This window comes from Pan paniscus, chromosome 9, assembly GCF_029289425.2.
Source record: "Pan paniscus chromosome 9, NHGRI_mPanPan1-v2.0_pri, whole genome shotgun sequence".
In the NCBI taxonomy this organism is placed as follows: Eukaryota; Metazoa; Chordata; class Mammalia; order Primates; family Hominidae; genus Pan; species Pan paniscus.
In genome coordinates this window covers 6,595,848-6,619,844 of record NC_073258.2, presented here as the reverse complement: position 1 = coordinate 6,619,844, position 23,997 = coordinate 6,595,848, and the positions used below count along the sequence as shown (strand labels likewise).

At 42.5% G+C, this 23,997-nt stretch overlaps 2 protein-coding genes and 1 long non-coding RNA gene across 4 annotated transcripts in view; 1 reads left to right on the top strand and 2 right to left on the bottom strand.

The window, feature by feature from the left end:
- LOC134731187 (uncharacterized) overlaps positions 1-4,411 on the bottom strand; it is a 148,557-nt gene extending 144,146 nt beyond the window's left edge. The window contains exon 1 of one of the 2 annotated variants that reach the window (XR_010113323.1): positions 3,990-4,411. This is a non-coding gene — a long non-coding RNA (uncharacterized LOC134731187). The remainder of the gene's footprint in view (positions 1-3,989) is intronic. The other variant, XR_010113322.1, reaches the window with a different exon arrangement.
- Positions 1,051-1,685, top strand: LOC117975122 (RNA polymerase II subunit A C-terminal domain phosphatase SSU72 like protein 2-like). Its single transcript, XM_055093870.2, has one exon. The coding sequence runs from the start codon at positions 1,101-1,103 to the stop codon at positions 1,683-1,685; it is 585 nt and encodes a 194-aa protein (XP_054949845.2). The 5' UTR covers positions 1,051-1,100.
- A 4,924-nt stretch (positions 4,412-9,335) lies between the features above and the next one.
- LOC117978393 (RNA polymerase II subunit A C-terminal domain phosphatase SSU72 like protein 2-like) lies at positions 9,336-10,898 on the bottom strand. Its single transcript, XM_063608070.1, has one exon. It carries the CDS (start codon positions 10,691-10,693, stop codon positions 10,109-10,111), a length of 585 nt encoding a protein of 194 aa, XP_063464140.1. The 5' UTR covers positions 10,694-10,898; the 3' UTR covers positions 9,336-10,108.
- Positions 10,899-23,997: the final 13,099 nt, after the last annotated feature.

Sequence of the window (23,997 nt, the reverse complement as noted above, 5' to 3'; positions counted from 1 at the left end):
TCGACAGTGTGCCACAGCACTCCAGCCTACATGACAGAGCGAGACTCCTCAAAAAAAAAAAAAATTATTATTTACCCAATATTTGGTAAATCAGTGAGCGACAGCAAACACAGCTCACCAATAAATCAATCCTGACTGGGTGGGGCCACATTTGTGGAGAGTTACTGAATTAGGAATTTAATCATTTTGATTGTTCTTCTAATTACTTAGCAGTCCATCATCATAATCTAATCAATCTAAAAGTGACATGATTATCTTATTTTTTGAAACCCCATTCATAATTTTAAAATCTGGTTTATATTCTTGATAAATTATACAGCTACAAAAAAAATTCTAAACATTGCATTTAAGTATAGAAAAGCTAAAACACAGCTGAACTTGGAGGCAGAGGATGGCATCAATTCCTGCAGTCCCTGAAGAATCATTACGATTTCAGTAATATCAAATGCAGAAAATGTTGTGTTGAATAACTCTTAAAATACCATAAGCAGATATGTTGTTGAGAATGGGATTTCTTTGGTATTGGTGAAAAATTTTGTGAATTTCTGGGGAAAACTATATACAATGTTCCTGTGATTTATGCAATTGTAATTCTCGAACATTATGAAAATTAAAACAAGCAACAACACTTGTAATTTATAATTAAATAGGCTGCAGCCTTGAACTTTGTCAACATGTTTATCATCCAATTTCATGTCTGAAGGTCAGTGGAGAGTCCTATGACATGCTTGCAGGTAGCTTAATTGTCTTGGCCATTGTCAATAGCAGCCCACATTCACTAGGAGAACCACCAGAGCAAACTACAGATTTTAAATGTATCCAGACTGGGTGGTGCCACCTTTGTGGAGAGTTAATGCTTTAGGTAATTTAATCATCTTGATTGTTCTTGTGATGAGTTAGGAGACGATTATCACAACCTAATCAATCCAGAAGTCATGAAGTCTCCACCCACTAATTAAGGTGACTCAATATAAACCTGCCTCCTGTGCCTCCACATTAGCTCATTTGGAAGACCTGGGTATAGGTGGTCGTATCCTCGGCTCCCAGTCCCTGCAGCAGCTGAGGTGCCTGTGTCTCTCTGGTTCCCAGTGGCCACCATCATGCTCTTCTCCACACTCAGGGTGGCTGTGGTGTGCGTGAGCAATGTCAACAGGAGCATGGAGGCCCACAGCATCCTCAGGAGAAAAGGGCTAAGTGTCCGGTCTTTTGGAACTGAATCTCATGTGAGGCTACCAGGACCAAGACCCCATCGTCCTGTAGTTTATGATTTTGCAACAACATATAAGGAGATGTACAATGACCTCCTCAGGAAAGATAGAGAATGCTACACCCGCAACGGAATCTTACACATCTTGGGAAGAAATGAGAGAATCAAGCCTGGTCCAGAAAGATTTCAGGACTGCACTGATTTCTTTGATGTCATCTTCACCTGTGAGGAGAGGGTCTATGACACAGTGGTGGAAGATCTGTGTTCCAGAGAACAGCAGACCTTTCAGCCTGTGCACGTGATCAACATGGACATCCAAGATACCCTGGAAGATGCCACGCTGGGAGCTTTCCTCATCTGTGAGATTTGCCAGTGCCTGCAGCAGTCAGATGACATGGAAGACAATCTAGAGGAGCTGCTGTTGCAAATGGAGGAGAAGGCAGGAAAAAGCTTTCTTCACACCGTCTGCTTCTACTGAAGATCTGGGCTGGCTTTGTCCCCTTCCTCAGTAAGAACTTCGGCATGGGACTTTAGTCCGGATTTATTGTGAGAAGCATCTGCAAAGACCTTCCACTGAGTACTGTTTGTGTTACTTTTGTACACATCACCTGGAAAGAGACTATTACCAAGAAAATATTTTATGGGAAATGAGAAGGACTAACATTTTTAAAAGCACTGAAAAATGCTTGGCATTGTGTTAGGTGCATTACATGGGATTACTAATTTAATGCTTATATCATTCTACAAGGAAGCTAGCCCACCATGACGCCATTTTCCAGATGAGCAAACTGAGCTGATAATGGACTGCTGGAAAAATGATTTGTTTAAGGGTATTCAGCAGATAAATAACATTGTATAGATAAGCACCTTTTAAATAAACTTCCTTTTCTCAATTTGAGTGGTTTTTTATTAATTTTTTAATTTTTTAAGATAGTTGAGACCAATGGAGTGTGGTATGTTAACTTAAATGTTGTTCTTCTTTAATAAGAGTATAATATTACATGTTTGAACAGAAAAATGTTTTTACATATAGATTATAACTTTTTTACTAATGCTCACTTTAATAGGTAAAATCCAAGTTGGATAATCAACTACATATTATTGTAAAATTTGGAATTATCTGCTCAAATCATAGGTCATCAAATTAAATGAAATAAAAAATTTAAATAAAAAGTATATTCTTATTTCTGTTTGGGGGATGCATTTCAAGCCACTAAGCGACATGCTTTTGTTTAAACCTTATGAATTACACTGAAACAAAAGGGATCTTTCATAGTGAAAATTTTATTAGGTTTAAAATGTTCATTGGCATGAACATTGAGAACATCAGGTGATAAACCTAATGATGTTTTCAAGGAGAAACAATTGAAACACTTTTTCATAATCCTTGGTAGTGGCACTAAACCATGTTTACTAATAGGAGAAAAATAGATCAGAAGTAGTTGTTCATAGTTAAATTAATTGACGCTATCTATTGAACTAGACTTATTATGGCAACCTAGAATAACAGCAGAGATTAGCTCTCAAAATGAGTTTATTTGAATGAAGGACTGGAATCAGGAATATACCGGGTATAACAAGTCACAGGTGTATCCTGAGAGGTTGAGGTAAGGGGAAACTTTTAAAGGCAAAAAGAAGTCCACAGAAGCTGCTATGAAATAAATTTATTGGTCACAGAAGCTCATTGCAGGAGTCGGCATTAGCTTCTTGGTGGAGACAGCCATTGCTAGGCATGTGTTCTTGCGAGAACATTTTCTCTGGAATGCTGCAGTCTTGAAGATAATGCAGTTATAGAAATATGTGTGGCCATGCAGAATGAGCAAAGTGTGTAAGACCTGCTGATGGTGTAAAGCATGTAGGATGTGCCATAGTCTCTCTTGGGTTTTAGAGAATCCTTCTGATATTTCTTATTTCAAATACACAAGCATGGGCTCCCCTCCTTCATGACCTTCCAGCTCCACTTCATCAGCCTTCTCCACTGTGAATTTACCCTTTTTCCCATTTTCCATGCTGGACTGTTTAGAAAAAGTCCCTATGTGCAGTCCACATTTAAGGAGTGGGGACTTGTGCCCTACTTCCTTGTGGGTGGATTATCCATGTAAATTATATGGACTTACTCCTCACACATGTGTCTATTCTCCCCCTCATTAATGTATTTATTCAATTATTTCTTCATAGCAGTATGGAATCTTGGATATTTATTTTTCTATGTGGGGTTACAATTCGATCCTGCTTTGTTTTGTTGCTCAAACTTTCTGTTTTGGCCATCGCAAGCACTTTCAGTTGCCTCCTGGGCCCTTTCATGTGCCCCATCGTGGTGTTTGTTTGGTTTTACTTCATTTTTCGTGGAAAAGGAAACACTCTGGCATTATGAGATGCCCCAGGTTCATCTTATATATTTCCAGCCTCAGAATCAACAACTTCTCCAAATAATCCTGTTTGTATTACTGGAGGACGATGAGAGTAATCAAAATCAAGAGTGCTTGATGCTACTAAGGTACCAGTGTTTTCTGTCCTGCCTCCTTCGGCTACATTTAAATTTTTTCCCTTTGTCTTAATTTTCAGTTTGATTGGGAGGCATCTACATACAACTTGCTTTGTTTTTAAGCCTCCTTGATGTTCTGTGAGCTTTTTCAATCTGTAATAGTTTAGCTTTTTACCTAATTTGAATAATTTCACAATTATTGCCTCAAAAACAAAAATCAGTCCCATTCTTTCTCTCATTTCATTTTGAGACCCAAACTACACATCTGTTAGACCTTTTATATTGTTCCTCCAGTACCTGAGGATCTCTTTCTTTTCTTTTTTGTTCTTTTTTTCTCACTTCTTCAGTTGGATAATTCTGCTGATAGACCTTATGGTTAATTTTTAGAAGTAGGATTACTGTGGTCAAAGAGACGTATAGGCCAGAAACAGTGGCTCATTGCCTATAATCCCAGCACCTTGAGAGGCTGAGGCAGGAGAATCGCCTTGAGGCCAGGAGTTCAAGACCAGCCTGAGCAACATAGTGAAGCCCTATCTCTACAAAATAATAAAAAATAGAAATTAGCGAAGTGTGGTGGCACTCACCTGAGTCCTAGCTACTTATAAGGCCACTTCGAAGACAGAGTAAACATGTTTTTAGATTTATTAGATATTCAAGATGCCCTCCATAGAGCTTGTAACATTTTTCATTACGACGGGCAAACATGCCTTTTCCCTCACAAACTTGCCAGCAGAGTATAGTGTCAAGCTTTTGAACATTTGTCAATCTGATAGTTTATCAGGTATGCTTGCGCATCTCTTAACATAGCTGCCAGCCGTTCTCTCTGCTGAACATGCGTGCCATTCCCCCATCATGATGTGCAGTCTATTACCCATCCCCTTCTATCCAGGGACATTGCCTTACGACTTGCTTCAACCAACAGACTGAGCTTGAAGTATTACATTCTCTGCTTCATGGATTAGACTTGTGTAAAACCACAAACAAGCCACATGGTGATTACACAATCCAGGTCACACCTTGGGGTAGATCGGACATGGGGCCGGGAGCTGTGGCTCACACCAGTAATCCAAAATACAAAAATTAACCAAGTGTGGTGCTGTGCACCTGTACTCCCAGCTACTTGGGAGGCTGAGGCAGGAGAATTGCTTGAACATGGGAGGTGGATGTTGCAGTGAGTGAGCCAAGATCACACCACTGCACTCCAGCCTGGGCAACAGAGCGAGACTCTGTCTCAAAAAAGAAGAAGGAGGAGGCTCAGCCCTCTCCCTCTCCCTCTCCACGGTCTCCCTCTGATGCCAAGCTGAGGCTGGACTGTACTGCTGCCATCTCGGCTCACTGCAACCTCCCTGCCTGATTCTCCTGCCTCAGCCTGCCGAGTGCCTAGGATTGCAGGCTCGCGCCACCATGCCTGACTGGTTTTTGTATTTTTTGGTGGAGAAGGGGTTTCGCCCTGTTGGCCGGGCTGGTCTCCAGCACCTGACCGCGAGCGATCTGCCCGCCTCGGCCTCCCGAGGTGCCGGGATTGCAGATGGAGTCTCGCTCACTCAGTGCTCAATGTTTCCCAGGCTGGAGGGCAGTTGCGTGATCTTGGCTCACTACAACCTCCACCTCCTAGCCACCTGCCTTGGCCTCCCAAAGTGCCGAGATTGCAGCCTCTGCCCGGCCGCCACCCCTTCTGGGAAGTGAGGAGCATCGCTGCCCGGCCGCCCAGTCTGGGAAGTAAGGAGTGCCTCTTCCGGGCAGCCATCCGGTCTGCGAAGTGAGGCGTGTCTCTGCCTGGCTGCCTATCGTCTGGGATGTGAGGAGCCCCTCTGCCCAGCTGCCCAAACTGAGATGTGAAGCGCGCCTCTGCCCGGCCGCCACCCCGTCTGGGAAGTGAGGAGCGTCTCTGCCTGGCCGCCCGGTCTGGGAAGTAAGGAGTGCCTTTTCTGGACAGCCATCCGGTCTGGGAAGTGAGTAGTGTCTCTGCGTGGCTGCCCATCGTCTGGGATGTGAGGAGCCCCTCTGCCCAGCTGCCCAATCTGAGATGTGAAGAGCGCTTCTGCCTGGCCGCAAACCCGTCTGGGAACTGAGGAGTGTCTCTTCCCGGCTGCCCAGTCTGGGAAGTGAGGAGCGTCTCTTCCCGGCAGCCATCCAGCCTGGGAAGTGAGGAGCATCTCTGCCTGACCGCCCATCGTCTGAGATATGCGGAGCGCCTCTGCCCAGCCGTGACCTCGTCTGGGCACTGAGGAGTGTCTCTGCCCGACCGCCACCCCGTCTAGGAGGTGAAGAGTGTCTCTGCCCCGCCGCCCTGTCTGAGAAGTAAGGAGCCCCTCCGCCCAGCAGCCGCCCTGTCCAGGGGGTGGGGGTCACACCCCGCCCGGGCAGCCGCCCCGTCCAGGAGGTTGGGGGCGCCTCTGCCCGGCAGCCCCGTCTGGGAAGTGAGGAGCTCCTCTGCCCGGCCGCCACCCCGTCTGGGAAGTGTGCTCAACACCTCATTGGGAATGGGCCATGATGACGATGGCGGTTTTGTCGAATAGAAAGCGGGAAATGTGGGGAAAAGAAAGGGAAATCAGATTGTTGCAGTGTCTGTGTAGAAAGAAGTAGATATAGGAGACTCCATTTTGTTCTGTACTAAGAGAAATTCTTCTGCCTTGGGATGATGTTAATCTATAACCTTACCCCCAACCCCGTGCTCTCTGAAACATGTGCTGTGTCCACTCAGGGTTAAATGGATTAAGGGCAGTGCAAGATGTGCTTTGTTAAACAGATGCTTAAAGGCAGCATGCTCCTTCAGAGTCATCACCACTCCCTAATCTCGAGTACCCAGGGACACAAACACTGTGGAAGGCGGCAGTGCCCTCTGCCTAGGAAAACCAGAGACCCTTGTTCACATGTTTATTTGCTGAACTTCCCTCCACTATTGTCCTATGACCCTGCCAAATCCCCCTCTCTGAGAAACACCCAAGAATGATCAATAAATACTAAAAAAAAAAAAAAAGAAGGAGAAGGAGAAGATTCGATGTGGAAAGTGAGGAGGGAGAGGAAGTAAAAGAGAGGAAATAAAACAATTACAAATAAAGCTATTCACATACTTATAATGTTAAGTAATTTTATGAAACAAAGTATTTCCCTCATTTTTTGAGTGCTTTGTTAGTCTTCTTATGGTAATTTTAAAACGGAAGAAAAAACACACATACACAAATACAGAAAACCAAACAAAAATAAAGGAGTTGCTTAAGAAATTATTATAAGGCATACATCATGTAATCAAGAAATAGAAATTTCTCAGACACACCTAAAGCAATGTTCATTTCACTGGTCCTTATCACAATAACCTTCTTTCTGGCATAACTCACATTTATAGTTAAGATTCATCTTCAAATCTTCCTGAAATTTGTATCCAAATGTCATTTTTCATCTTCAATAACCATGTGAACACCCATTTGCCTCTTTCTCTGGCTACTTCCTCAAGAAATCATTGTATTTTCATTACAGCAAATCTAAATCTTTATTTCCCACTCTACATAGTATATAGTCAGATACGCGAGGTCACCATTACAACTTCCAATCAGAGCTCCCCTCCCTCTACCCAATAAACCAATACTAGAGGTGTTCAACAACCTAGAAAGTCTGCTTACCATATCTGCCCAACATATAATCATGCCCCATACTTCCCACACCCTGGATTTTTAGTGATAATATTAGCTCTCACTTCTCATGCTTCCTCACACCCAACTACTGCCACAGTTCTTAGCAATTCCAGCACCCACACAGATTATCCACCCAGCACCCTCAACACTCTCACTTCTTCTCCAATTGCACCTGTCTACACCCCACCAGAGATACCCATGGTCATAGTCATCAAGAAACTCACCACTAGATTAAAATCTGAAACAGTCATGCCCCAACTATAAGACCACATCTTTCCATTCACTTTTGCTTCTTTATTTAAACTCTAAGGGCTGTTTGACCATGCATTGTGCCACAACCCATGGATTCCAGCCCAATCCCTACTTATTCACCCTTTCAGGTCCAAAACCAGCTTTCATGGTTTATCACTATAATTACACCCTTTAAAACTCCCGAAGCATTTCTGCACCTTGCTCTTCTGTCACATTTGCATTGTCCATGTCCAAACAGAGAGAAAAGAGAAACTCAACCACCTTGTCATGTTTTTCCAAATGGATTGGCTGGTAAAAGTAGTATCTATGGGACAGTCTCACTTTTATCTTCAGAAGAGCTCTCACAAAAACCTACACTCAGGTTTGTATTCCCATATTTTAAAACAATTATCTATGCCAAATATCCTCACCCCATCCCCAATCATGATCCTGACTGCCCACTGCCAGCTGATGGCCTTATCTTAAGCCACATTGACAGAATAGACAGAAACTATCTCTCCAAAACTTTCACTTATATATTTGGACCCAGCCACCCTTAAAGTCAGAAATCTGAGAGTGATTTAAAAGTCCTCCTTTTCTCATCAAGAAGTCTCTCATGTCAGCTCTAACATCCCTCTCCAATGTGTCCATTCTTCTGCCTTTTGACAGACACTTCCCTCTCCCAAGCTCCCAACCTCTCCTCTGCAAACTACTGTACCAGCTGGCTTCCCCACTTCCAGTTGCCTCCTGCTACCTACACTGCAAGAGGAAAAAGAATATTTTCTTAAAACTTTGGAAGTTTCTGATACCAAAAATGTGAAAGTTGTTACTACCAAGATGAAGTCCACTATCGTCAGATCCAGGTGAAGTGGAGCTGGAGGGTCATGAAGGAGGGGAGCCCATGCCTGTATATCTGAGATAAGAGCTATCACGACTCCCTAAAACCCACAAGAGATTATGGCACATCCTACATGCTTTACACCACCAGCAGGTCTTACACACTTTGCTCATTCTGCATGTTCACACATATTTCTGTAACTGCATTATATTCAAGACTGCAGCATTCCAGATAAAATGTTCTCGCAAGAACACATGCCTAGCAATGGCTGTCTCCACCAAGAAGCTAACGCCAACTCCTGCAGTCAGCTTCTGTTACCAATGAACTTTGGTTTAAAGTAGTTTCTGTGGACTTCTTTTTGCCTTTAAGAGTTTCCCCTTACCCCAAAATCTCAGGATGCACCTACAACTTGTTATACCTGGTGCATTCCAGTTTACAATCCTTCATTTAAATAAACTCATTATCTTTTGAAAGCCAATCTCTGCTGTTATTTCAGGTTGCCATAATAAGTCTAATTCAATAGATGACATGTAAATTAATTCAACTCTGAACAACTACTTCCGATCTATTTTTTCTCCTATTAGTGAACATGTTTTAGTGCCACTACCAAGGATTATGGAAAGTGTTTCACTTGTTTCTCCATGAAAACATCATTAGGTTTATCACCTGATGTTCTCAATGCTCAAATCAAAAAACATTTTAAATTTAATACAATTTGAATCTCTCAATATGAGAGATTGCTTATTTCAGTGTAATCTATAAGCCTTAAATAAAAAAATGTGGCTTAGTTGTGTGAAATCCATCCCCCAACATAAATAAGAATATAGATTTTTTTAAAATTTTTTATTTGATTTTCTTTGGTGACCTATTATTTGAGTAGATAATTCCAAATTTTACGATAATCTGTGGTTTGTTATCCAACTTGTGGTTTTACTTTTTCAGGGTAATTCATAAGGTTTAAACAGAAGCATGTCGCTTATTGGCTTGAAATGCATCCCCCCAACAGAAATAAGAATATACTTTTTATTTACATTTTTTATTTCATTTAATTTGATGACCTATGATTTGAGCAGATAATTCCAAATCTTACAATAATATGTAGTTCATTATCCAACTTGGATTTTACCTATTAAAGTGAGCATTAGTAAAAAAGATATAATCTATATGTAAAAACATTTATCTGTTCAAACATGTAATATTATACTCTTATTAAAGAAGAACAACATTTAAGTTAACATACCACACTCCATTGGTCTCAACTAACTTAAAAAATTAAAAAAATAATAATAAACCACTCAAATTGAGAAAAGGAAGTTTATTTAAAAGGTGCTTATCTATACAATGTTATTTATCTGCTGAATACCCTCAAACAAATCATTTTTCCAGCAGCCCATTATGAGCTCGGTTTGCTCCTCTGGAAAATGGTGTCATGGTGGGCTAGCTTCCTTGTAGAATGATATAAGCATTAAATTAGTTATGCCATGTAATGCACCTAGAACAATGCCAAGCATTTTTCAGTGCTTTTAAAAATGTTAGTCCTTCTGATTTCCCATAAAATATTTTCTTGGTAATAGTCTCTTTCCAGGTGATGTGTACAAAAGTAATACAAACAGTACTCAGTGGAAGGTTTCTGCAGATGCTTCTCACAATAAATCCGGACTAAAGTCCCATGCCGAAGTTCTTACTGAGGAAGGGGACAAAGCCAGCCCAGATCTTCAGTAGAAGCAGACGGTGTGAAGAAAGCTTTTTCCTGCCTTCTCCTCCATTTGCAACAGCAGCTCCTCCAGATTGTCTTCCATGTCGTCTGACTGCTGCAGGCACTGGCAAATCTCACAGATGAGGAAAGCTCCCAGGGTGGCATCTTCCAGGGTATCTTGGATGTCCATGTTGATCACGTGCACAGGCTGAAAGGTCTGCTGTTCTCTGGAACACAGATCTTCCACCACTGTGTCATAGACCCTCTCCTCACAGGTGAAGATGACATCAAAGAAATCAGTGCAGTCCTGAAATCTTTCTGGACCGGGCTTGATTCTCTCATTTCTTCCCAAGATGTGTAAGATTCCGTTGCGGGTGTAGCATTCTCTATCTTTCCTGAGGAGGTCATTGTACATCTCCTTATATGTTGTTGCAAAATCATAAACTACAGGACGATGGGGTCTTGGTCCTGGTAGCCTCACATGAGATTCAGTTCCAAAAGACCGGACACTTAGCCCTTTTCTCCTGAGGATGCTGTGGGCCTCCATGCTCCTGTTGACATTGCTCACGCACACCACAGCCACCCTGAGTGTGGAGGAGAGCATGATGGTGGCCACTGGGAACCAGAGAGACACAGGCACCTCAGCTGCTGCAGGGACTGGGAGCCGAGGAGACGACCACCTATACCCAGGTCTTCCAAATGAGCTAATGGGGAGGCACAGGAGGCAGGTTTATATTGAGTCACCTTAATTAGTGGGTGGAGACTTCATGACTTCTGGATTGATTAGGTTGTGATAATCGTCTCCTAACTCATCACAAGAACAATCAAGATGATTAAATTACCTAAAGCATTAACTCTCCACAAAGGTGGCACCACCCAGTCTGGATTCATTTAAAATCTGTAGTTTGCTCTGGTGGTTCTCCTAGTGAATGGGGGCTGCTATTGGCAACGGCCAGGACAATTAAGCTACCTGCAAGCATGTCATAGGACTCTCCACTGACCTTCAAACATGAAATTGGATGATAAACATGTTGACAACGTCCAAGGCTGCACCCTATTTAATTATAAATTACACGTGTTGTTGCTTGTTTTAATTTTCATAATGTTCGAGAAATGCAATTGCATAAATCACAGGACCATTTTATATAGTTTTGTCCAGAAGTTCACAAAATTTTTCACCAATACAAAAAAAATCCCATTCTCAACAACATATCTGCTTATGGTATTTTAAGAGTTATTCAACACAACATTTTCTGCATTTGATATTACTGAAATCATAATGATTCTCCAGAGAAGGCAGCAATTGCTGCAAGCCTCTGCCTACTTTAATATGCCTTCAAGTACAGTTGTGTCTTAGTTTTCGGTACTGAAATACAATGTTTAGAATTATTTTCCTTAAAAGTTTGTAAAATTTATTAAGAAAATGAAGAGATTTTAAAATTATGAAAGGGGTTCCAAACAATAAGGATAATCATGTCACTTTATAATCAATCAACTTATCGTTGATTAGATTATGATAATGGGCTCCTAACTAATCGAAATAATCATCAAAATGATTAAATTCCTAAAGATGCAACTCTCCACAAAGGGGGCCCCACTCAGTCGGGATTCATTTATTTGTGAGCTCTGTTTGCTGTCACTCACTGATTCACCAAAAATTGAGTAAATAATAACCTTGCTTGTTTTTATAAATTTTTCTTAAATATATGTATGGCTCACATTTATTTCAATGTAAATCAGATCAGGGACATCACTTTTGTCCCTGGTGCCGTGACAAAATCTATCCATAAAGCAATATATTGTATTTTTCTATGTCCTTCTTCAGGTGATTCTTACATTGCAAATACAGCAGGTTCTCAAATAACATCCTTTTATTTCTTTTTTCATTTTGAGACAGGGTCTCACTCTGTCACCCCGGTTGTAATGCAGTGGTACCGTCATGGCTCACTGCAACCTCAAACTCCTGGGCTCAATCATTCATCTCATCTCGATCTCCTGAGTAGCTTGGACTACAGGTGTGTACCACCATGCCTGAGTAACTTTGGTATCTTTTGTAGAGGATGGAATTTTACCATGTTACCCAGGCTGGTCTCAAAAGCCCAGGGGCTCAAGTGATCCACCCGCTTCAGCCTCCCAAAGTGCTGGGATTACAGGCATGAGCCATTGTGCCCAGCCTCACCTAACATCATTTTATTATAACATTAATGAGAAAAAAATTTGACTTCTGGCGGGGCCACTGTCTCTGTGGAGTTTGCATATTCTCCCTATGTCTGTGTGGGTTGTCTCTGGATACTCTTGTTTCTTCCTACATCCCAAAGATGTGCACATCAGGTGAACTGACATCTCTATGGTCCTAGTGTGAGGGTGTGCCCTGAACCCCAGATGGGGTCCTGTCCAGCGTTGGTTCCTGCCTCACACCTTGAGCTGCCGAGATTGGCTCCAGCCACCTGCCACTCTAAAGTGGAATCAGCAGATTGGAAAATGAATGAATGAATACAAATTACTGAAAAATAAAAATTCATAAAATATGTGGTAATCATACACATGCAAGACAATAATGATCAGAGTACAAAATAGATCAGCCTGCCGCGTCTCTCATTGTTGGTTTTTAACTGTGTAGTAGTAGGAAGAGCTCCTTATAATTTTTTCTTTGCAAACATTTATTCCTTGATTTAACTTACCACAACTACGACCACTTTCACTCACTGATTCACTGAAAATTGGGTAAAAAATAATCTTACTTGGTTTTATTAAGCTTTCTTAAATGCATGCATAACTCACATTTATTTCAAGGTTTAATATTCAAAGTGTGTTGAATCTTTATTTAGAAATTTGGTGATGTTTTTGTGACTCTTGTTCATATCAATTAACCTATGATATAATTGATTTTATTGTACATCATTTCGCTTGAAGTCATCGTTTTGAAGAACCTATTAACCACAGTTAGTGAGTGCTTACTGTATTTTTTAAATCAGTAAACACCTTCAAGTTTCTCAAAGTGTGTGCTCAGCATTAGCATCAATTGGGAGCTTGTTAAAAAAAAATGCAAATTTGGACCTCAACCCACTGAATCAGAAACTCTAGTGGTGAAGCCCGGAGATCTGTGTTTTTCAAAGTCTTCCTAATAATTCCAAAACCCAAAGTTTTAGAAGAACTTCCCTAGAGATTTTTGAAACCTGACTATACATTAGAAGCACCTGAAGAATTGTTAAATGCACTGCTTCGGGCATAGAGAATGAACAGGATTTTCTTGAAAAACCAAAGGAGAGGAAACATTCAACATAAATGAAAAGCTAGTCAGATCTTAAATATGTTGTGAAATGTCTTATTAGACTCAATGACTGAGACCTAAAGAAATCTAACAAATGAAAAAAAGAAAAATCTCAGAGACCAGCTATAAGTGTTACTGAAAAGGAAGATGTTTTGTGTATTCCAAAAGAATTGAGAAACAGTGTTAAACCAAACCTTGAAGACTGATACACCAAGTGGTTGCATATAATTTCAACAGAAATAAAAGGATAATACTGGGAGGATCAGTGTGAAATACTAAATATATCATATGAGTGAATTTCTACTTAAAACACTTCTAAGAGGTAGTACTACGGGTACTGCCTATGTCCTCAGGGGAAATGTCAAGGGCATTTATTATGTTCTGCCTCCCAGTGAAGGCACAAAGTGAGACAATCGAAAAAATCCAGGGAAACAGTACGTGGTTAATTGGATTAGATGTTGAGCTGATGGTAGAGTACCGACTCAGAGACATAAAAGTAGACATAATTTATTTAAACACTAATTGCTTTTCAAAGCACCAGACTTCTTGACTACGTAAGTCCAAGTATAGGGGAACACACACAAGACAAAATCTGGAGAAGTGTATTAGAAAAACAACGTGATGAGACAGAGAAAAATGTTTCCGCTGCTATTGCGACATCACAAGTTATACAGGACCTGAACAAAAATAAATAAATCTCAAGATTCTGAGGGCAAAGGTATTATGGCTTCTTGGCACCTCAAGACACAGGCATCAATAACAGTTCCAGTTCTGGAATCTGCTAAGAGTGATTTTCCAGTTCAGTGATTGTTAACTGTGGCTGGATATTTCAAGACCTTTCTACCAAACTTTTATAAGATGCCAATGTCTGGGACCTACCCCAGATCAAATGAATCAAAATCTCTGGGCATGGATTATGTTCATCCTGATTTTATTTCTTATTCCTGTGATCCCTTCACCCACCCACATTTCAAAATTTATTTCATGCTAGAATTTCGTCTATACACATTTGGTGTAATGACTTTTTTACTGTACATTCCTCGCATCTTCTTGATTTTATATTGTTATTTCTGCCCTTGGTTTTATCAAGTTGTTATATACTCCATTTTGTACTTAGCTTGAAATTTTACTTGGATTACCCTCCCCATTAAATGGTTACCTGCGCTTTCTCTGCCTTCCTGATCAGAACACGTTTCTCTAGTACTTATTTGAAAACAAGAGTTTTGCAATGCTCTTAATTCTTTTTCACTTTTCACTGATCCCCTAGTCCTAACTTCCAGGTATTGCCAGGATATTTTGTTAATTTTAGTTCAATAGTCTTAGTCAAATGTATCTCACAGATAGTTCCTTCAATTTCTGAGTCCTTATTTACAACTGAACTTTACCTGAAGTCTAAATTCTTTTTCTGTTAAACACATAAGAAATTATTGAAATATTTAGTCCCAGCCTCAGTACATGCCTCCATTTCCTTTCTTTTCTTCACATTCCCACCAATTGTTGTTCAGGTTCACATAAGTGATAATGTTTGGAAAGTCTTCTCTCAAATAGGTTTCTCTGTTGGGGGACACAGGAGATAAACTGTCTGAATTGCTGTGTATCTTTCCTTCAACCTAACAGAGGGGCCACATCTCAGCTGGGTACAGGATTGTGGGGCTGTAGTCCTTTCTCTCAGTAGTCCTTAACTGCTATGCCACTGTCCGTTCCAGCGTTGGAGATAAAAAGTCTAATTCCAGCATCATTCTTCTTCTGTAGATAATATGTTCTTTTTAACTGTATGTTTGTTTGTCAGATTTTTCTTTTTCTCTTTTGAGTTCAAAATTTGTACTGACAGATGCCTCAGTGTTTCTTTTTTCTCATCACTCTTGTCCAGTATTTCTCCATTGTTTTAATCAACCCCCACTTAAGGAGACTTCTCAGACATTTTTCCCTAATCGCTTCCCCATACAATTTTAATAGCATAGATATATTGTGTATTTGTTTATGTACGGCATCTGTGCTCTGTACATAAAGGGAGTGAGATTTCTGTTCACTCCCCCAAGAACCAGATTCTGCCCCATTAGGGACATTATCACTCCTGTTGAGAAAGCAATGGTTTAACCTGAAACAGTGAGCCCTTTATTACATTCAAGAAATTATCTACTATTCTTTAATTATTGTCTTACTTCCACGAATACCTTTTACTCCTTGTGAAATTCTAGTAATTTACATTTTGTTATTCTTGATTTATCTGCCGCGTCCCTTCTTTTTCCTCATGGTTTCATATATTTCTTCTTTTTGTTTTGAAGTATTTGTCAAATCAAATTTGGATCTCAATTCACTCACTAAATTGTTTATAAGAGAAATCGTGTTTTGGCCTCAGAAAGTGTTGGCCACTCACATTTTTTTAATAGAATTTACTTTTTGTCCAAGTTGTCATCTTTCTGCCTCCCCTCTGCATGTCACTGGTAAGTGTTCAGTTTCTCCTGACTCATCATTGCTGACTGCTGGGCCTGCTAACACAGAATCTTTATCACTGAGGCTCAAGTTGCTCCTGGACTCCAAATAGGAGTGTTACAGGTAGTTAGACAGACATGAACCAGGCAGGAGAGGGCTCTACCCCCAACCCACCAGGAATGTCAGGCGACCAGCAAGTGATGGTTGGGCACTTACCACACTGCCTCTCTAAAAATGAGAACTTGGCAGCCAGTGAGGAAAGACAATCTCCTGAGGGTCCATAGCTGCCACACTCAAGTGTTCATTGAACTCGGGCACCAGGGAGAGGCAACTTCCCAAACAGATAAAAACACTTGAGATTGGTAATCAGCTTCCAATAAAATCTCAGGATTTGGGCAAGTGAGTCCAGGCATGTGCCTTAAGAGAAAATGGCAGAGTATGACCTTCCGGAGGCATTCCACCAGAAAAGGGAAGAAAGCCTCAGATGGACATGAGTACAATTTCCTAAACACACTGCGCATGCTCACTTCCCAAGCATAAGGAGGGTGTTAGCAGGTGGGCAGCCTACCCTAAGGGAAGAATCATGGGAAAGGGGTGCAATATGCCAAAAATGGGCCAGAATATAAAGTCCCAGGATCAAGGTTAAGCAGGGCACTTGTCCTTCAAGTCACCCACTGGAGTCTCTTCCAAGTGTACTTTACTTTCTGCTCTAAAGCTCTTTAATAAGCTTCCGCTGCTGCTCTGAGACTTGCCTCGGTCTTGTTTTGCCTTATGCCTCTTAGTCGAATTCTTGCTGCTCTGAAGAGATAAGAACTGAGGTTGCTGCAGACCCGTATGGATTCACCTTAGGTAACTCAGATACCTTCTTCTCCTAACAGGAGCAGTCCCACAGATGCTAGAAGACAAAGTGGTCTCTGTTGGCCCAAGTCTGGTAGGAAAGAACAAAGCAAGCAGCGGATCTCTTCAGATGCACCTAAAGAAAGCCTTTGAGTTTCCTGGACCCCTACAACCCACTTCAGGATTTCACTTTGGCTTCTTGCGTCCATGAAGAATCTCAGGATACCAAAATCAGCCTCTCTCCTCTTCCCTCCTCGGATCGCAAGCCCAGGGCCTAACTCACAACACTCATAAAGCACCCCCTGCCAGTTCTCCCTTCAGGCCCTCAAACAACCAATTTCTCTTGGGTGAGTACCTAAGACTGAAATGTCTGGGCTATAGGATAAATATATGTTGAACTTCCTAAGAATCGCCAAATATTTTTTTCCAAAGTGGTTTCATCAGTTTACATTCCCAGCATCAGCGTCCCCATTGTTCCTCAACTTCACCAACATTCATTCTTTCTCACCTTTTCTATTTTAGCCATTTAGTGTTTCTGAGTGGAATTTTGGGATTTTAGTTTACATTTCCCTGATGACTAAAGATGCTGAGCATCATCTCATGTGTTTATGGCCCATTTGTACAGCTTGTTTTGTGAAGTCATATTTATAATAATTTATAATAAAATTTATTTTCTATTTTGAAGATTGTTCTTCTTTTTCATTTTATGTATTTGTGCTATTCTTCTCAACTCTTTAAAAAAATAGATTTGCTCCTGTTTCTGTTTTGTTTGGTGGTGTTGTTTTGTTGTTGATGTGTTTCAAACAACCTGGTATGTTGCTGTTTGGCAGGGTTGTCTCCTAAGAGACTGCAAACCCCTTTAGGGCAAATGGTAGACTTCTTTATCTCCCCTTCCAGATCAGCCAGAACAGTTCCTAGAACATAGTAAATGCTCGGTAAATGTTCCTTGTGTCAGTATTGACAGACAATGACTTCCTATTACAGCTCATTGCTGACTCTAGCCCAGCAAGGGGATTGTACTAACTAGGCCCATGCCATTATCGAGGCTCCTGTAGTGTCAGGGGCATGATTACATCATAAAAATTACAATTTTGAGGTTATCTTTCATAGTTCTATCATCCTCATTATACTAGACTCAATGACCAGAACTGTGCATATCCATCTTGGCTCACTGCTCATACAGTACCTGGATACTTTAGGAATTCAGTTCTTCATTGTGTTTTGTTTGTTTTTTAGAGACAAGTTCTTGCTCTGTCACCTACGCTGGAGTACAGTGGCACAATCAAAGCTCAGTGCAGCCTTGAACTCCTGGAATCCAGTGATTCTCAGCCTCCTAAGTAGCTAGAACTAAATGAGTGCACCACCGTGCCAAGCTCATTTTTTTTTCTGGAGATGGGGTCTCACTGTGTTGGCCAGGCAGGTCTCGAGCTCCTAACCTCAGGCAATCCTCCCACTTGGGCCTCCCAAAGCATGGCTTGCCAGTTCCTAATTTTTGAACCAAGTCTGCAGCACTGTGTGTAGAGAGGGGAAGCCAGAAGCCATAGTTTATTATCTGAGAAATGTATACTATAAGAAATTTTGGAATAATACAACAGATGTATCATTTTCCTGAGTTAGCATGGATTGGAAAGGGTAAGCCTATAAGCAGAGACCAGTTAGAAGTCTGGTGTGATCATCCAAGTGACAGAGGATAAATCCTAAACCAGTCCCTTGGGGCTTTGGGACACTTGTGGATAAGCAGAAGCTACATCCAACATCTGAGCACAATGGAGGAGCTTGTACTAACCTTCCAATCAATAGTAAACATAGAAGCTAGGTAAAATACTTAAAGCAACCGAAGTTGTTAAAGAAAAAAACAATCCAAGTGGGACTTGAAGAGAAGATTGCTGGAAAGAATGTACACTAGTGCAGCTATGCAAGCCCCACATTTGCCTCTGCTTTTTCCCTCACAGCATTTGCTAAGTCCTGGCATGTGCAACAAAGACCAAGTTGAAAGGTAGTGGGAGCTTGTAGCATTCTCCGTTACAGGCCTCTGAGCCCAAGCTAAGCCATCATATCCCCTGTGACCTACATGTATACATCCAGAGGGCCTGAAGCAACTGAAGAATCACAAAAGAAGTGATATTTAAATGGCCTGTTCCTGCCTTAACTAATGATATTCCACCACAAAAGAAAAGAAAATGGCCTGTCCTTGCCTTAACTGATGACATTACTTTCTGAAATTCCTTCTCCTGGCTCATCCTGGCTCAAAAACTCCCCCACTGAGCAACTTGTGACCCCCCACTCCTGCCCACCAGAGAACAACCCCCTTTTTCCTTTACCTACCCAAATCTTATAAAACGGCCCCACCCCTATCTCCCTTCGCTGACACTCTTTTTGGACTCAGCCTGCCTGCACCCAGGTGAAATAAACAGCCTTGTTGCTCACGCAAAGCCTGTTTGGTGGTCTCTTCACATGGACGTGAATGAAATTTTGGTGCCATGACTCGGATCAGGGGACCTCCCTTGGGAGATCAATCCCCTGTCCTCCTGCTCTTCGCTCTGTGAGAAAGATCCACCTACGACCTCAAGTCCTCAGACCAACTAGCCCAAGGAACATCACAACAATTTTAAATCAGGTAAGCGGCCGCTTTTTACTCTCTTCTCTAACCTCTCTCACTATCCCTCAACCTCTTGCTCCTTTCAATCTTGGCGCCACACTTCAATCTCTCCCTTCTCTTAATCTCCGTTTCTTTACTTTTCTCATAGAGACAGGAGATGAGTTTTATCTGTGGACCCAAAACTTTGGCACCGGTCACGGACTCGGGAAGACAGTCTTCCCTTGGTGTTTAATCACACGGGGACACCTGATTATTCATCCACGTTTCAGAGGTGTCTGACCACACAGGGACACCTGCCTTGGTCTTTCACCCTTAGTGGCAAGTACCACTTTTCTGGGCAGCAAGAACCCCCCACCCCTTCTCTCCATGTCTCTACCCCTTCTCCACTTTTCTGGAGGGCAAGAACCCCCCAACCCTTCTCTCCGTGTCTCTACACCCTCTCCACTTTTCTGGGGGGCAAGAACCCCCCAACCCCTTCTCTCCATGTCTCTACCCCTTCTCCACTTTCCTGGGGGCAAGCAACCCCCATCCCTTCTTTCCATGTCTCTACTCTCTCTTTTCTCTGGGCTTGCCTCCTTCACTATGGGCAGCCTTTCACCCTCCATTCCTCCTTCTTCTCCCTTAGCCTGTGTTCTCAAGAACTTAAAACCTCTTCAACTCACACCTGACCTAAACCTAAATGACTTATTTTATTCTACAATGCCGCCTGACCCCAATACAAACTCAACAGTGTTTCCAAATAGCCAGAAAACAGCACTTTCGATTTTTCCATCCTACACGATCTAGATAATTCTTACCGTAAAATAGGCAAATGGTCTGAGGTGCCTGACGTCCAGGCATTCTTTTACACATTGTTCCCTCCCTACTCTCTGTTCCCAATGTGACTCATCCCAAATCCTCCTTCTTTCCCTCCCTCCTGTCCTCTCAGTCCCAATCCCAAGCATAGCTGAGTCTTTCTAATCTTCCTTTTCTACAGACCCATCTGTCTTCTCCCCTCCTCCCCAGGCTGCTCCTTGCCAGGTCAAGCCAGGTCCCAATTCTTCCTCAGCCTCCACTCCTCCACCCTATAATCCTTCTAACACCTCCCCTCCTCACACCCAGTCCAGCTTACAGTTTAGTTCTGTGACTAGCTCTTCCCCACCTGCCCAACAATTTCCTCTTAGAGAAGTGGCTGGAGCTGAAGGTATAGTCAGGGTACATGTATCTTTTTCTCTATCAGACCTCTCTCAGATCAGTCAGCATTTAGGCTCTTTCTCATCAGACCCCACTAAATATATACAGGAATTCCAATATCTTACTCTGTCCTACAATTTAACCTGGAGTGACTTAAATGTCATCCTGACTTTGATCCTCTCCCCAGGTGAACGAGAATGAGTTCTTTCTCTAGCCCAATCTCATGCTGATAACCACCAGCTTCATGAGCCACACCTCCAGGAAGGCATTAGAGCAGTTCCCCGAGAGGATCCCCAATGGAACTATCAGGCAGATTCCCCAGGTATAGCTAGGCGAGATTACATGATTTCCCGCCTAATTGAAGGGCTTTAAAAGGCAGCTTACAAAGCTGTTAATTATGACAAGCTTAAAGAAACTACCCAAGGTAAAATGAAAACCCAGCCCAGTTCATGGCCCGCTTAGCAGCAACCCTTAGATGCTTTACTGCCCTAGACCCAGAAGGGCCAGAAGGCCGCCTTATTCTTAATATGCATTTTATCACCCAGTCCACTCCTAACATTAGGAAAAAACTTCAAAAGTTAAATTCCGGCCCTCAAACCCCACAACGGGACCTAATTAACCTCGCCTTCCAGGTGTACAATAATAGAGTAGAGGCAGCCAAGTAACAACATATTTCTGAGTTGCAATTCCTTGCCTCCACTCTCAGAGAAACCCCAGCCACATCTCCAGCACACAAGAACTCCAAATGCCTGAACTGCTGCTGCCAGGGGTTCCTCCAGAACCTCCTCCCCCAGGAGCTTGCTACAAGTACTGGAAATCTGGCCACTAGGCCGAGGAATGCCCACAGCCCAGGATTCCTCCTAAGCCATGTCCCATCTGTGTGAGACCCCACTGAAAATCAGACTGTTCAACTCACCTGGCAGCCACTTCCAGAACCCCTGGAACTCTGGCCTAAGGCTCTCTGACTCCTTCCCAGATCTTCTCGGCTTAGCAGCTGAAGACTGACATTGCCCGATCACCTCGGAAGCCTACAGGACCATCACAGATGCTCTGGGTAACTCTCATAATGGAAGGTAAGTCCATCCCCTTCTTAATCAATAAGGAGGCTACCCACTCCACATTACCTTCTTTTCAAGAGCCTGTCTCCCTTGCCTCCATAACTGTTGCAGGTATTGACGGCCAGGCCACTAAACCTCTTCAAACTCCCCAACTCTGGTGCCAACTTAGACAATACTCTTTTAAGCACTCCTTTTTCATTATCCCCACCTGCCCAGCTCCCTTATTAGGCCGAGACATTTTAATTAAATTATCTGCTTCCCTGTCTATTCCTGGGCTACATCTCATTGCCGCCCTTCTTCCCAACCCAAAGCCTCCTTTGCATCTTCCTCTCGTATCCCCCCACCTTAACCCACAAGTATAAGACATCTCTACTCCCTCTCTGGCAACCGATCACATGACCATTACCATCCTATTAAAACCTAATCACCCTTACCCCCCTCAACACCAATATCCTATCCCACAGCACGCTTTAAAAGGATTAAAGCCTGTTATCACTCACCTGCTACAGCATGGACTTTTAAAGCCTATAAACTCCCCTTACACTTCCCCCATTTCACCTGTCCTGGGACCAGACAAGTCTTACAGGTTAGTTCAGGATCTGTGCCTTATCAACCAAATTGTTTTGCCTATCCACCCCGTGGTGCCAAACCCATATACTCTCCTATCCTCAATACCTCCCTCCACAACCCATTATTCTGTCTGGATCTCAAACATGCTTTCTTTACTATCCCTTTGCACCCTTCATCACTTAGACTGACCCTGACACCAATCAGGCTCAGCAAATTACCTGGGCTGTACTGCCACGAGCCTTCACAGACAGCTCCCGTTACTTCAGTCAAGCCCAAATTTCATCCTCATCTGTTACCTCTCTCGGCATAATTCTCATAAAAACACACGTGCTCTCCCTGCTGATCATGTCCAGCTAATCTCCCAAACCTCAATCCCTTCTACAAAACAACAACTCCTTTCCTTCCTAGGCATGGTTAGTGCGGTCAGAATTCTTACACAAGAGCCAGGAGCACACCCTGCAGCCTTTCTGTCCGAACAACTTGACCTTACTGTTTTGCCTAGCCCTCATGTCTGCGTGCAGTGGCTGCCACTGCTTTAATAATTTTAGAGGCCCTCAAAATCACAAACTATGCTCAACTCACTCTCTATAGTTCTCATAACTTCCAAAATCTATTTTCTTCCTCACACCTGATGCATATACTTTCTGCTTCCCAGCTCCTTCAGCGATACTCACTCTTTGTTGAGTCTCCCACAGTTACCATTGTTCCTGGCCCAGACTTCAATCAGCCTCCCGCATTATTCCAGATACCACACCTGACCCTCATAACTGAATCTCTCTGATCCAACTGACATTCACCCCATTTCCCCATATTTCCTTCTTTCCTATTCCTCACCCTGATCACGCTTGATTTAGGCAGTTCCTAGATTAGGCAGTTCCACCAGGCCTAATCGCCACACACCAGCAAAGGCAGGCTATGCTATAGAACAAGCCACCAGCCCACCTCTTAGAACCTCTCATTTCCTTTCCATCGTGGAAATCTATCCTCAAGGAAATCACTTCTCAGTGTTCCAGCTGCTATTCTACTACTCCTCAGGGACCATTCAGGCCCCCTCCCTTCCCTACACATCAAGCTCGGGGATTTGCCCCCACCCAGGACTGGCAAATTGGCTTTACTCAACATGCCCTGAGTCAGGAAACTAAAATACCTCTTGGTCTAGGTAGACACTTTCACTGGATAGGTAGAGGCCTTTCTCACAGGGTCTAGGAAGGCCACGATTGTCATTTCTTCCCTTCTGTCAGACGTAATTCCTCAGTTTGGGCTTCCCACCTCTGTACAGTCCAATAACAGACCGGCCTTTGTTAGTCGAATCACCCAAGCAGTTTCTCAGGCTCTTAGTATTCAGTGAACTAATGGTCTTTTAAAAACTCTCCTCACCAAGCTCAGTCACCAACTTAAAAAGGAATGGGCAATACTTTTACCACTTGCCCTTCTCAGAATTCAGGCCTGTCCTCGGAATGCTACAGGGTACAGCCCATTTGAACTCCTCCATAGACGCTCCTTTTTATTAGGCCCCAGCCTCATTCCAGAGACCAGACCAACTTAGACTGCGACCACCCCCGCAAAAAAAAAAAAAAAAAAAAAAAGCTTGTCATCCCTACTATCTTCTGTCTAGTCATACTCCTATTCACCGTTCTCAACTACTTATAAATGCCCTGCTCTTGTTTACACTGCCGGCTTACACGGTTTCTCCAAGCCATCACAGCTGATATCTCATGGTGCTATCCCCAAACTGCCACTCTTAACTCCCTCCTAAAGTAAATAATCTTTGCTGGCAGGGCTATGCTGAACCTCCTTAGGCACTCTCTAGTTAAATGTCCTGGGTCCTCCCAATTCTTAGTCCTTTAATACCTGTTTTTCTCCTTGTCTTATTCTGGACTTTTTTCAATTCATACAAAACCATATCCAGACCATCACCAATAATTCTATACGACAAATGTTCCTTCTAAGAACCCCACATATCACCC

What these genes read in the sequence shown, in the direction of transcription:
- LOC117975122 (XM_055093870.2), top strand. Translation starts at nt 1,101, where the DNA reads ATGCTCTTCTCCACACTCAGGGTGGCTGTGGTGTGCGTGAGCAATGTC.
- LOC117978393 (XM_063608070.1), bottom strand. Translation starts at nt 10,693, where the DNA reads ATGCTCTCCTCCACACTCAGGGTGGCTGTGGTGTGCGTGAGCAATGTC.